This window comes from Hypanus sabinus, chromosome 6 (assembly GCF_030144855.1).
Source record: "Hypanus sabinus isolate sHypSab1 chromosome 6, sHypSab1.hap1, whole genome shotgun sequence".
NCBI lineage: Eukaryota > Metazoa > Chordata > Chondrichthyes > Myliobatiformes > Dasyatidae > Hypanus > Hypanus sabinus.
In genome coordinates this window covers 5,273,256-5,288,578 of record NC_082711.1, presented here as the reverse complement: position 1 = coordinate 5,288,578, position 15,323 = coordinate 5,273,256, and the positions used below count along the sequence as shown (strand labels likewise).

At 53.5% G+C, this 15,323-nt stretch overlaps 1 protein-coding gene across 1 annotated transcript; it reads left to right on the top strand.

Moving 5' to 3' along the window:
* The first annotated feature begins 4,850 nt into the window (after positions 1 to 4,850).
* Positions 4,851 to 14,056, top strand: exosc4 (exosome component 4). Its single transcript, XM_059971596.1, has 3 exons — positions 4,851 to 5,169; positions 8,805 to 9,011; positions 13,655 to 14,056. Exons 1-3 carry the CDS (start codon positions 4,999 to 5,001, stop codon positions 14,012 to 14,014), a joined length of 738 nt encoding a protein of 245 aa, XP_059827579.1. The 5' UTR covers positions 4,851 to 4,998; the 3' UTR covers positions 14,015 to 14,056.
* The last annotated feature ends 1,267 nt before the right edge of the window (positions 14,057 to 15,323 follow it).

The following is a 15,323-nucleotide window of genomic DNA, read 5'->3' as shown; positions in this document are numbered from 1 at the left end:
TTGTCACTCCACTCCTCGTCACTCCACTCCCCGTCGCTCCCACTCCCCTCACTCTCCCCGTCGCTCCCACTCGGCTCACTCTCCTTGTCACTCCCACTCCTCGTCACTCCACTCCCCGTCGCTCCCACTCCCCTCACTCTCCCCGTCACTCCCACTCCTCGTCACTCCCACTCCCCGTCGCTCCCACTCCCCGTCGCTCCCACTCCCCTCACTCTCCCCGTCACTCCCACTCCTCGTCACTCCCTCTCCCCGTCGCTCCCACTCCCCTCACTCTCCCCGTCACTCACTCTCCCCGTCACTCCCACTCCTCGTCACTCCCACTCCCCGTCGCTCCCACTCCCCTCACTCTCCTCGTCACTCCCACTCAGCTCACTCTCCCCGTCACTCCACACTCCTCGTCGCTCCCACTCCCCGTCGCTCCCACTCCCCGTCGCTCCCACTTCCCTCACTCTCCACGTCACTCACTCTCCTCGTCACTCCCACTCAGCTCACTCTCCCCGTCACTCCCACTCCTCGTCACTCCCACTCCCCTCACTCTCCCCGTCGCTCCCACTCCCCGTCGCTCGCACTCCCCTCACTCTCCACGTCGCTCACTCTCCTCGTCGCTCCCTCTCCCCGTCGCTCCCACTCCCCGTCGCTCCCACTCCCCTCACTCTCCCCGTCGCTCCCACTCCTCGTCACTCCCACTCCCCGTCGCTCCCACTCCCCGTCGCTCCCACTCCCCGTCGCTCCCACTCCCCTCACTCTCCACGTCACTCACTCTCCCCGTCGCTCCCACTCCCGTCGCTCGCACTCCCCTCTCGTCACTCCCACTCCCGTCACTCATCCCACGCTCACTCGGCTCACTCTCGTCACTCCCACTCCCTCACTCACTCTCCTCGTCACTCCCACTCCCCTCACTCTCCCCGTCACTCCCTCCCTCCCCTCACTCCCTCGTCACTCCCACTCCCCTCACTCTCCTCGTCACTCCCCACTCCCCTCACTCTCCCCGTCGCTCCCACTCCCCTCACTCTCCACGTCACTCACTCTCCCCGTCGCTCCCACTCGGCTCACTCTCCTTGTCACTCCCACTCCCCGTCGCTCCCACTCCCCTCACTCTCCCCGTCGCTCCCACTCGGCTCACTCTCCTCGTCACTCCCACTCCCCGTCGCTCCCACTCCCCTCACTCCTCCCCGCTCCCCTCACTCCACGTCACCTCCCTCTCCCCCGTCGCTCCCACTCCCCTCACTCTCCCCCGTCACTCACTCTCCCCGCGTCGCTCCCACTCGGCTCACTCTCGTCACTCCCACTCCCCTCACTCTCCTCGTCACTCCCACTCCCCTCACTCTCCTCGTCACTCCCACTCCCCCTCACTCTCCTCGTCACTCCACTCCCCTCACTCTCCTCGTCACTCCCACTCCCCTCACTCTCCTCGTCACTCCCACTCCCCTCACTCTCCTCGTCACTCCACTCTCCCCGTCGCTCCCACTCCCCGTCGCTCCCACTCCCCTCACTCTCCACGTCACTCCACTCTCCCCGTCGCTCCCACTCCCCGTCGCTCCCACTCCCCTCACTCTCCTCGTCACTCCAACTCCCCTCACTCTCCTCGTCACTCCACTCCCCTCACTCTCCTCGTCACTCACTCTCCCCGTCGCTCCACTCTCCCCGTCGCTCCCACTCTCCCCTCACTCTCCTCGTCACTCCCACTCCCCTCACTCTCCTCGTCACTCCCACTCTCCCCGTCGCTCCCACTCCCCGTCGCTCCCACTCCCCTCACTCTCCACGTCACTCACTCTCCCCGTCGCTCGCACTCGGCTCACTCTCGTCACTCCCACTACCCGTCGCTCCCACTCCCCTCACTCCCACTCCCCTCACTCCCACTCCCTCACTCCCACTCCCCTCACTCCCACTCCCCTCACTCACACGCTCCTCACTCACTCTCTCCTCACTCCCTCTCCCCTCACTCACTCTCCCTCACTCCTACTCTCCTCACTCCTACTCTCCTCACTCCTACTCCCTCACTCCACTCTCCTCACTCCACTCCCCTCACTCCCACTCTCCTCACTCACACTCCCCTCACTCCCACTCCCCGTCGCTCACACTCGGCTCACTCTCCCCGTCGCTCCCACTCCTCCTCACTCCCACTCCCCTCACTCCCACTCCCCTCACTCCCACTCCCCTCACTCCCACTCCCCTCACTCCCACTCCCCTCACTCCCACTCTCCTCACTCCCACTCTCCTCACTCACTCCCACTCTCCTCACTCACTCCCACTCCCCTCACTCCCACTCTCCTCCCTCACTCACTCCCACTCTCCTCACTCACTCCCACTCCCCTCACTCCACTCTCCTCACTCACTCCCACTCTCCTCACTCACTCCACTCTCCTCACTCACTCCCACTCTCCTCACTCCCACTCTCCTCACTCACTCCAGCTCACTATGTCTGTCGAACTGGGATATGACCGCCGAAGCCCGACCTCTGTCCGGGAGAACGACCACCCGCTCCCACTCCCCTCACTCCCACTCCTCACTCACTCCCACTCCCCTCACTCCCACTCTCCTCACTCCCACTCCTCCTCACTCCCACTCTCCTCACTCCCACTCCTCCTCACTCACACTCCTCCTCACTCCCACTCTCCTCACTCCCACTCCTCCTCACTCACCCTCCCTCACTCCCACTCTCCTCACTCCCCACTCCTCCTCACTCCACTCCTCCTCACTCCCACTCCTCCTCACTCCCACTCTCCTCACTCCCACTCCTCTCACCCTCCAGCTCACTATGTCTGTCGAACTGGGATATGACCGCCGAAGCCCGACCTCTGTCCGGGGAGAACGACCACCCGCTCCCACTCTCCTCACTCACTCTCCCCTCACTCCCACTCCCTCACTCCCACTCCCCTCACTCCCACTCCCTCACTCCCACTCCACTCACTCACACTCCACTCACTCACACTCCCCTCACTCCCACTCCCCTCACTCCCACTCTCCTCACTCACTCCAGCTCACTTGTCTGTCGAACTGGGATATGACCGCCGAAGCCCGACCTCTGTCCGGGGAGAACGACCACCCGCTCCGACCCCAGGCTGGTCGGGAAGCAGCCCCACCCACTTCGCTTTATTGTCCAATCCGAATCATCCTGACTCCTGCTCCCAATCCAATTGCTCCAAAGAAGCCCGGACCCTGCCTGCGGCCAATCACAATACAGAAAGCCGAAGCATCCAATCACAGCGTTGGCCGGCAACGACGTCCAATTAGATACAGCATTGCTGCGCTGCCTCCCCAGCCAACCTCCTGATTGGCGCCTAATTACAGCCAATGAGCACACACAACGTCTTCCCGGCCACCCGTGTGCGTCATGGTGATACATCCCGGCATCTAAACTACGGCAGAGGCTGAAAACTGGAAATAAAATATAGATAGATACTGAAGATGCTGAAAATCTGAAATAAAAACAGAAAATTATAATCAAACGCAATGCTCAAAGTAGCGGGGGGGGGGGGGGGGGTCGAGCAGTCTCTGTGGAGAAGATCGATGGCCAACATTTCATATGTGTTATCCCCTGGGGCAGTGTGTTCCAGACGCCCATACCAAGGACAGGGAAGCTAAGGGAGCACACCGGTGCAAAGGGTGAACTGCTTCAAGTTCCTGGGTGTCAATGTCTCTGAAGATCTAACCTGGGTCCCACGTATTGATGCAATTATGGAAAGGGTATGCAAGTGGCTATATTGCATTCAGAGTTTGCAGAGATTCATGTTCTCAAAGACCATAGAAAATTTCTACAGATGTATGTGTGAGGAGATAATTCTGATTATTTGATTTAATGTCTGATGTAGATGGGCCACTGCACAGGATCGGAAAATAGCTCCGTCATGGTCACTAACCTCCCCAGCATCCAGGACACCTTCAAAAGGCGATCCCTCAAAAAGGCGGCATCCACCGTTAACAGCCCCCATCACCCCAGGACAAGACCCTCTTCTCATTGAGACACAATAAGAGTGTCTCATTGAAGGACACTCTTCAAGAGATTTATGAGTGAATGGTCCTGCCTGATTTCTTAATAGTTCAAGAACTTATCATTTTTGTTTTGCACTATTTATTTATTCTTATTATTTAGATATGGTGATTTGTTATGCCTGCACTCCACTGATGCTGGAAAGCAACAAATTTCATGATTTATGTCACTGACATTCTCTCTGATTCTGAACACTTGCAGCAGCAAGCACGTGGCATTTAAATAAAATTGACATAAAACATGATTTATTCATAAATTGCAATTGTTACAAGGTATCACTCACTCACTAACTATGCCAGGCAGCATCGATGGCAAAAGTACAGTAGTACAGTTTCGGGTCGAGCCCCTTCGGCAGGACTGGAGAAAAAAAGATGAGGAGTCAGAGTTAAAAAGTAGGGGGAGGGGAGAAAGAAACACAAGGTAGGTGAAAGCGGGGGTGGGGGGGGGCAGTTGAATGGTGAAAGAGATACGTGGCCGGAGAAGGGGTAATCTGATAGCAGAGAACAGAAGAACATGGAAGAGAGATGCCTGTCCGAAGCCATGGCCAAGGTGAGAGGGGGGAAATGGGATGAGAGTACTGCTGCTGAAACGCAATATTTAATCGTATCCATTACCGGAAGTTTGAGAAATCCATCCATCAGGTTGGAGGCTACCTAGACAGCATAAGACTAAAACTGTCTATTTTGGAGTAGTATTAGCAATTTAATTTGTCGATTTATTTTCTTTTTGACCAAACATGAGATATTGTCGCAAGCCCATAATGACTGCTAAGAATGTTTTAATTTTACGAAGAAACCCTCATCAAGTCCAGCGTGTTTCCGGCTTCCGGGCTGCAGGGAGTGCTGGGATTTGTATGCGTCCCCGCAGGGGGTGCTGGGATTCGTAGGCCGTCAAAGGTAATTGTATGCAGGTGTCGCGAGGGGTGCTGGGATTTGTATGCGTCCCCCGTAGGGGGTGCCGGGATTTGTAGTCTCGATAGCGCCTGCTCGCTGCGTGGGACCAGGAGGATGGCGGGCCTGGAGCTGCTCTCCGACCAGGGCTACCGGGTGGACGGCCGGCGACCGACCGAGCTGAGGAAGATCCGTGGCCGCATGGGCGTCTTCGCGCAAGCCGATGGCTCGGCCTATATCGAACAGGGGAACACCAAGGCCCTGGCGGTGGTATACGGACCGCATCAGGTGAGGCGAGGGAGAGGAGGTGGAATGGGGAGGGAACCGTAGTTCCGGGGTGATATCAGGTGAGGGGTCCAGTGACCCGGTGTGTCTATAGGGTGATGGGGGGTCCAGTGACCCGGTGTGTCTATAGGGTGATGGGGGGTCCAGTGACCCGGTGTGTCTATAGGGTGATGGGGGGTCCAGTGACCCGGTGTGTCTATAGGGTGATGGGGGGGTCCAGTGACCTGGTGTGTCTATAGGGTGATGGGGGGTCCAGTGACCCGGTGTGTCTATAGGGTGATGGGGGGTCCAGTGACCCGGTGTGTCTATAGGGTGATGGGGGGGTCCAGTGACCCGGTGTGTCTATAGGGTGATGGGGGGGTCCAGTGACCCGGTGTGTCTATAGGGTGATGGGGGGGTCCAGTGACCCGGTGTGTCTATAGGGTGATGGGGGGGGGTCCAGTGACCCGGTGTGTCTATAGGGTGAAGGGGGGGTCCAGTGACCCGGTGTGTCTATAGGGTGATGGGGGGTCCAGTGACCCGGTGTGTCTATAGGGTGATGGGGGGGTCCAGTGACCCGGTGTGTCTATAGGGTGATGGGGGGTCCAGTGACCCGGTGTGTCTATAGGGTGATGGGGGGGTCCAGTGACCCGGTGTGTCTATAGGGTGATGGGGGGTCCAGTGACCCGGTGTGTCTATAGGGTGATGGGGGGTCCAGTGACCCGGTGTGTCTATAGGGTGATGGGGGGGTCCAGTGACCTGGTGTGTCTATAGGGTGATGGGGTGGGGGTCCAGTGACCCGGTGTGTCTATAGGGTGATGGGGGGTCCAGTGACCCGGTGTGTCTATAGGGTGATGGGGGGGTCCAGTGACCCGGTGTGTCTATAGGGTGATGGGGGGGGTCCAGTGACCCGGTGTGTCTATAGGGTGATGGGGGGGGGTCCAGTGACCCGGTGTGTCTATAGGGTGATGGGGGGGGTCCAGTGACCCGGTGTGTCTATAGGGTGATGGGGGGGGTCCAGTGACCCGGTGTGTCTATAGGGTGATGGGGGGGGTCCAGTGACCCGGTGTGTCTATAGGGTGATGGGGGGGTCCAGTGACCCGGTGTGTCTATAGGGTGATGGGGGGTCCAGTGACCCGGTGTGTCTATAGGGTGATGGGGGGGGTCCAGTGACCCGGTGTGTCTATAGGGTGATGGGGGGGGTCCAGTGACCCGGTGTGTCTATAGGGTGATGGGGGGGGTCCAGTGACCCGGTGTGTCTATAGGGTGATGGGGGGGTCCAGTGACCCAGTGTGTCTATAGGGTGATGGGGGGGTCCAGTGACCCGGTGTGTCTATAGGGTGATGGGGGGGTCCAGTGACCCGGTGTGTCTATAGGGTGATGGGGGGGGGGGTCCAGTGACCCGGTGTGTCTATAGGGTGATGGGGGGGGTCCAGTGACCCGGTGTGTCTATAGGGTGATGGGGGGGTCCAGTGACCCGGTGTGTCTATAGGGTGATGGGGGGTCCAGTGACCCGGTGTGTCTATAGGGTGATGGGGGGTCCAGTGACCCGGTGTGTCTGTAGGGTGATGGGGGGGTCCAGTGACCCGGTGTGTCTGTAGGGTGATGGGGGGGGTCCAGTGACCCGGTGTATCTATAGGGTGATGGGGGGGTCCAGTGACCCGGTGTGTCTATAGGGTGATGGGGGGGTCCAGTGACCCGGTGTGTCTATAGGGTGATGGGGGGTCCAGTGACCCGGTGTGTCTATAGGGTGATGGGGGGGGTCCAGTGACCCGGTGTGTCTATAGGGTGAAGGGGGGGTCCAGTGACCCGGTGTGTCTATAGGGTGATGGGGGGGGTCCAGTGACCCGGTGTGTCTATAGGGTGATGGGGGGGTCCAGTGACCCGGTGTGTCTATAGGGTGATGGGGGGGTCCAGTGACCCGGTGTGTCTATAGGGTGATGGGGGGGTCCAGTGACCCGGTGTGTCTATAGGGTGATGGGGGGGGTCCAGTGACCCGGTGTGTCTATAGGGTGATGGGGGGGGGGTCCAGTGACCCGGTGTGTCTATAGGGTGATGGGGGGGTCCAGTGACCCGGTGTGTCTATAGGGTGATGGGGGGAGGTCCAGTGACCCGGTGTGTCTATAGGGTGATGGGGGGGTCCAGTGACCCGGTGTGTCTATAGGGTGATGGGGGGGGTCCAGTGACCCGGTGTGTCTATAGGGTGATGGGGGGGTCCAGTGACCTGGTGTGTCTATAGGGTGATGGGGGGTCCAGTGACCCGGTGTGTCTATAGGGTGATGGGGGGGTCCAGAGACCCAGTGTATCTAAAGGGTGATTAGGGAGGGGGGGTCCAGTGACACAGCGTATCTATATGGTGATCGGGGGGGGGTGGAGAGTTGAGAGATTAGGGAGAGAGGAGTTGAGAGTTGTTGTGCCTGGATAGGGAGATGGACCCAGGAAACCAGGACAGCATACCGAGACAAGTGGGGACAGACTGGAGAGGGAAAAGGGAATGATTGGGTTCGACAGGGACGGGAGGGGCTCAGGAGAGGAGACATGGAGAGGGACTGGGGAGAGGTGGATGAGACAGAACGAGGGACAGAGTGGGAGGGTGAAGGAATTTCACTCCCCCCTCCCACCAGAATAAAGATCAATCTCATTTTCACTATAAATGTCTGGTTCCTCGCCCTCAGACATGCCCGTTGGTTCAAGTTTATTGTCACCTGACTGTACAAACGACACAACGTTCCTCCAGACCACGGTGCTCTCACACAACATGTATCACACACAGCCCAACATATCAAACAAAATATTACCACAAGTAAGTTAATTAAAAAAAATTCAAAATGCACTCCGTGTGCAGCAGGGGCAAACAGTAAACAGCTCACTGTCCCAGTGACGAGATCTCGGAGGTGGCAGAGTATCCATTATTCTCCCAGCCTGAGGGAAGAAGCTGTTTCCCAGTCTGCCAGCCCTAGTCCTGATGCTCCTGAACCTCCTCCCTGACGGTGGTGGGTCAGAGAGATTGTGGGATGGGTGGTAGGGATCCTCAACTATGCTTCCGGCCCTTTCTCTGCAATGCTCCCGGTAAATGTCACAAATGAGGCAGGGGGAGACCTTGGTGATACACACACACACACACACACACACACACACACACACACACACACACACTCACACTCACACTCACACACACACACACACACACACACACACACACACACACACACACACACACACACACACACACACACACACACACTCACACACACTCACACACACTCACACACACACACACACACACACATTCACACACACACACACACACATTCACACACACACACACACACACACACACTCACACACACACGCACTCACACACACACACACACACACTCACACACACACACACACACACACACATTCACACACACACACACACTCACACACACACTCACACACACACATTCACACACTCACACACACACACACACACACACATTCACACACACACACACACACACACACACACACATTCACACACACACACACACACACACACACACACACACACACACACACACACACACACACACACACATTCACACACACACACACACACACACCTCTCTCCATCTGCGCGAGGTGCCCTCACCCTGCTGGGTTCTCTGCCTCAGATCCGTGGGGCTCGCAGTAAGGCCCTCCACGACAAGGCCACTGTGAACTGCCAGTACAGCATGGCGACCTTCAGCGCTGGTGAGCGGAAGAGGAGGTCTCACGGTGACCGCAAGTCCACGGAGATGACCCTGCACCTGAAGCAGACCTTCGAGGCCGCCATCCTGACACAGCTGTACCCGCAGTCCCAGATTGACATCTATGTGCAGGTAACAAGCTGCGAGCTCGGGGCCGAAGGCTTGGCCTCCCGGGCGTGTATCTGGGCCTTGTAACTTTGTACTTACTGTTAATGTACCAAGGTTCAATGAAGACTTGTCTTGCATCCTGTTCATACAGATCAAATCATTACACAGAGCACTGAGGTAGATCTGGGAATGCAGATCCATAATCACAGATAGACAGAGTCACAAAAAGACTGGAACATTGTAACTCACCCAAAATGCTGGAGGAACTTAGCAGGTCAGGGAGCATCTATGGAGATGAATAATCAGTGGATGTTTTGGGCTGAGACCCTTCATCAGGACTCAATTGGCCTTCATAAATCAATGTATTGAGTGCAGGAGTTGGGATGCTGTGTTGAGGTTGTATTATAGGCCGGTAAGTTTGACGTCAGTAGTAGGTAAATTATTGGAAGGAGTACTAAGAGATAGGATTTACAAGTATGTGGATAGACAGGGACTTATTAGGGAGAGTCAACATGGCTTTGTGCGTGGTAGGTCAAGTTTAACCAATCTATTGGAGTTTTTCGAGGAGGTTACCAGGAAAGTGGATGAAGGGAAGGCAGTGGATGTTGTATACATGGACTTCAGTAAGGCCTTTGACAAGGTCCCGCATGGGAGGTTAGTTAGGAGTATTCAGTCACTAGGTATACATGGGGAGGTAGTAAACTGGATTAGACATTGGCTCAATGGGAGAAGTCAGAGAGTGGTAGTGGAGGATTGCTGCTCTGAGTGGAGGCCTGTGACTAGTGATGTGCCACAGGGATCAGTGCTGGGTCCATTGTTATTTGTCATCTATATCAATGATCTGGATGATAATGTGGTAAATTGGATCAGCGAATTTGCTGATGATACAAAGATTGGAGGTGTAGTGGACAGTGAGGAAGGTTTTCAAAGCTTGCAGAGGGATCTGGATGAGTTGGAAAAATGGGCTGAAAAATGGCAGATGGAGTTTAATGCAGACAAGTGTGAGGTATTGCACTTTGGAAGGAAAAACCAAGGTAGAACATACAAGGTAAATGGTTGGACACAGAGGAGTGCAGTAGAACAGAGGGATCTGGGAATACTTACTTTTCAGAATCCGAATCCTTTATTATCACCAAGAATGAGGACACATACAGGGAATTTGATGCTGGTTTTCCTGAGCTCTCTCTGTACAGAATTAAAAGCAAACAAAAACAATAGTGCAAATAATCATGAACTATATACAATGAGGTCCACCTCATTGAATGTACAGGTGGACTTGATTTATGATAGACTAACATTCAAGTGTTCATAAGACTGATGACATACGGAAAGAAACTGTTCTTGTACCTATTTGTCCTGGCACACAGTGATCTAAAGCGCCTACCAGAAGGAAGGAGTTGGAACAGGTGATGTCCAGGGTGTGATGGGACTACAATAACGCTGCTTGCTCGCTTCCTGACTCTAGATGCATATAAGTCCTGGATAGAGGGCAGCTTCACACCAATAATCCTTTCCGCTGCCCTGACTGTTCTTTGGAGTCTAATCTTGTCTTGTTTGGTAGCTGATCCAATCCCGACAGTGATGGACGAACAGAGAACAGACTGGATTAGTCCTGAATAGAATTGAATCAGCAGCTCCTGGGGCAGGTTGTACTTCCTGAGTTGACGTAGGAAATACAACCTCTGCTGAGCCTTTTTGATAAGAGTGTCCGCGTTGGGTGCCCACTTCAGGTCCTGGGAGTTTGTGTCACCCAGAAATCTGAAGGTCTTCACAGCAGACACAATACTGTTGAGTATAGTGAGTGGGGGGAGTATTGGGGGGCTCCTCCTGAAGTCCACTGTCATCTCCACAGTCTTGAGCGTATTTAGCTCCAGGTTGTTCTGACCACACCAGAGGGCCAGCCGTTCCACCTTCCGTCTGTATGCAGACTCATCACCGTCTCGGATAAGGCCAATGACAGTTGTGTCGTCTGCGAACTTCAGGAGTTTAACAGATGGATCCTGTGAGGTGCAGTCATTAGTGTAAAGGGAGAAGAGCAGTGGGGAGAGCACACATCACTGGGGGGCACCGGTACTGATTGTCTGGATGCTAGAGATAATGCTCCCCAGCCTCACTTGCTGCACCCTGTCAGTCAGGAAGCTTGTGATCCACTGACAGATGGTGGGGGAGACAGTAAGCTGGGTGAGTTTGGAGTGGAGGATTTCTGGGACAATGGTGTTAAACGCCGAGCTGAAGTCAACAAACAGGACCCTGACAGAAATTCCTGGGTTGTCGAGGTGTTGTAGAATGTAATGCAGATACAAAATTCCCTAAAAGTGGCATCACAGGTAGATAGGGAGTAAAGAGAGCTTTTGGTACATTGGCCTTTATAAATCAAAGTATTGAGTGTAAGAGTTGGAATGTTATGGTGAGGTTGTATAAGGCGGTGGTGAGGCCAAATTTGGAGTATTGTGTGCAGTTTTGGTCACCGAATTACAGGAAGGATAAGTTTGAAAGAGTGCAGAGAAGGTTTACAAGGATGTTGCCGGGACTTGAGAAACTGAGTTACAGAGAAAGGTTGAATGGGTTAGGACTTTCTTCCCTGAAGCGTAGAAGAATATGGGGAGATTTGATAGAGGTACATAAAATTATGATGGGTATAGACAGAGTGAATGCAACATTTTCCACTGAGGCTAGGGGAGAAAAACACCAGAGGACACAGGCTAAGGGTGAAGGGGGAAAACTTTAAAGGGAGAGTGGTGGGAGTGTGGAATGAGCTGCCAGATGAAGTGGTAAATGCGGGTCACTTTTAACATTTAAGAAAAACTTGGACAGGTACATGGATGAGAGGGGTTTGGAGGGATATGGTCCAGGTACAGGTCAGTGGGACTGGGCAGAAAAATGGTTCGGCAGAGCCAAGAAGGGCCAAAAGGCCTGTTTCTGTGCTGTAATGTTCTTTGGTTCTGAGATGTTGGTGAGGCCTAATTTGGAGTATTGTGTGCGTTTCTGGTCACCTACCTACAGGAAAGATATCAATAAGATTGAAAGAGTACAGAGAAAATTTACAAGGATATTGCCAGGTCTTGAGGAACTGAGTTATAGTGAAAGGTTAGAACTTCATTCCCAGGAGCGTAGGTGAATGAGGGGAGATTTGATGGAGGTCAAATGATGAATAAAATTGAGGAGGAATAGTTCGACTAAATGCAGTGGGTTTTTTTGAGCAGTATTTATTATATATTTATGTTTGTAACTTGTGGTTACTAGATGCATTGCGCTATAGCACTGTCACAAAACGACAAGTTTCACAATTTAGAAGGGTGAGAGGAGATCTGATTGAAACATAAGATTATTAAGGGATTGGACATGCTAGAGGCAGGAAGCATGTTCCCACTGATGGGTGAGTCCAGAACTAGAGGCCACAGTTTAAGAATAAGGGGTAGGCCATTTAGAACAGAGATGCGGAAAAACTTTTTCACCCAGAGAGTGGTGGATATGTGGAATGCTCTGCCCCAGAAGGCAGTGGAGGCCAAGTCTCTGGATGCATTCAAGAGAGAGTTAGATAGAGCTCATAGATAGCGGGGTCAAGGGATATGGGGAGAGGGCAGGAACAGGGTACTGATTGTGTATGGTCAGCCAATGTCACAGTGAATGGCGGTGCTGGCTAGAAGGGCCGAATGGCCTCCTCCTGCACCTACTGTCTATTGTCTACAGCATCAGGGTCTGAAATTTGTTCTGTGGCAGTAGGAACAGCAATCCATAGTAATAACTATACATAAGCATTAATAGCACAAAAAATGGGGGGAAATAGTGAGTGAAATCTGGTGGAGGGGAAGAAGGTGTTTAGTAAAGATCTTCAGGCCTGACGGTAGCAATGAGAAGAGGGCATGTCCTGCGTGACGGATGCCGCCTTTACGATGGAAACCCGGTTCTGATTTGGCTTTTCCCCTTCAGGCTGGGTGAGACTAGCTCATGGGTGAAGGGTGAAAGGTGGAATGTTTAAGGGGAACATGAGGGGGAACTTCACCACTCGGGGTGGTGAGAGTGTGGGACGAGCATGTGGTGGACGCAGGTTTGATTGTAACAGTTCAGACCATCAGACAAAGGAGCAGAACTAGGCCCTTTGGCCTCTGATGATTTCACCCTCGTGTGTGTTACACTTGCACGGGAGTGTAGTGGTTGCAGTGCCGGTGACCCTGGTTCAGTTCCTCGGCTGTCCGTAAGGAGTTGGTACGTTCTCCCCGTGACCTCGTGCGTTTCCTCTGGGTGCTCCGGTTTCCTCCCACAGACTGAGGTTTAATATCACTGACATATGCCGTGAAAACTGTTAAATTTGTGGGACCGGTGCAATACGATACATGTTAAATAGAAAAAAACAGAATTACATTAAGTATATCTACTTAAATTAAATAGTCAAGCATTGCAAAAACAGAAATAAAAGTATTACTAGGTAGTGTTCATGGGTTCAATGTCTCCAAGTAAAATTTATCTCTAAATAAATGTAAAAAGGCTGCACACCATGCAGTCAGTCTCAGAGTTGGAGATTAAACTTGGGTCTCTGGTGTCTAGTTTTACCCACTGTGCCAGAGACCAGCTGCGGTCCACCTGCCTCAGTCTAGGGAGAGGTGTGGTATGTGTCGGACAGCCCTCCCGCACGTTGACATCCCGCTTTTTATCTCCCACCCTCCCAGATTTTGCAGGCGGACGGCGGGAACTACTGCGCCTGCGTGAATGCGGCCACGTTGGCGGTGATCGACGCCGGCATTCCCATGCGAGACTACGTGTGCGCCTGCTCCACGGGTTTCATCGAGGACACCCCTCTGACGGACCTCAGCTACATCGAGGAGTCGGCGGGGGGGCCGCAGGTGGCCATGGCCGTGCTGCCCAAGTCGCAGCAGATCGCGCTGCTGGAGATGAACGCGCGGCTACACGAGGACAACCTGGAGAAAGTGGTGGAGGCGGCGGTGAAGGCGTGCCAGGATGTCTATACTGTACTGGACCGTGTGGTCAGGGAGCACGTGCAGGAGGTCACTGCGTTGGCCGGTGAATGAACCCACAGCTCTGTGTTTGTAAATAAATGGTTTGTACCAAAATGAATGTACTTCATTCAGCCCATCACCCCTACTCAAAGTGAGTTTATTACCAAAGTACAAACGTGTCACCCTGCCCGAGCTTTGTGGGCAATCATTATGATGCGGTGAAACACGACAGAATCAATGAAAGACTGCACCCAGACAAAGACGGACAAACAGCCAGTGTACCAGAGACAACAGGCTGCAAATACAAAAGGCAATAAATATTCAGAACATGAGGTGAAGAGTCCTTGAAAGTGAGTCCATAGGTTGCAGACACAGCTCAGTGTCGGGGTGAGTGAAGTTATCCCCTCTGGTTCAGGAGCCTGATGGTTGAGGAGTAATAACCCTACAACCATCACTGACGGCAGCTCACCGGAGTCCTCTATCCTGGGCCAGGCTTCCCCTCCCAGGGATGAGGACTTTGCAGCTCACCGGAGTCCTCTATCCTGGGCCAGGCTTTCACATTTTCTCCAGGTGTAGCCCATTTTGCTTATTCCCCTCCCAGGGATGAGGACTTTGCAGCTTCTGGTGTTTCTGTAGCTCTGGGATTTTACAGGGTGGGGTTGCTGGCCCCGTGTCCAGCCCTCTTTTCACGCCTGGGATTGGGACAGTCTGTGATGGAATTACCAGCAGGATTGGAGATGATTTCTCCTTTCACAGACGGGATTGGGACGGTCTGTGATGGAATTACCAGCAGGATTGGAGATGATTTCTCCTTTCACAGCCGGGATTGGGACGGTCTGTGATGGAATTACCAGCAGGATTGGAGATGATTTCTCCTTTCACAGCCGGGATTGGGACGGTCCAAGGTGGAGTTACCAGCAGGATTGGAGTTAGTTTATTATTGTCACATGTTCCAAGGTACAGTGATGCTTGTCTTGCATTACCGTTCGTACAGATCAAGATACAAGATCAAGTTTGTCTTTCTGTACTGTTCTACATCCCAAATCATTACACAGTGCACCAAGGTAGAACACTAACAATGCAGAATAGAGTGCTCATTACAGAGAAAGTCCAGTGATGGAGGATGAGGCATAACAAAGTAGACTGTCAGGTCAAGGGTCCACCTTATCGATTGGATAATTTAATTGCTTTGTTGTGGTCACGTATACTGAGGAGCAATGAAAATCCAACCTACAGAGGCAGCAGCTGGGAAAACAGTAACAGAATGCAGAATAGAGTGTAGAGTTACAAAAAACGTGAGGGGTTAGGGCCACGACAAGGCAGATTGTGAGGTTGAGAGACGAGTTTATTGTTTAGAGCCTCCGTTGGTCAGAGCTGCCCA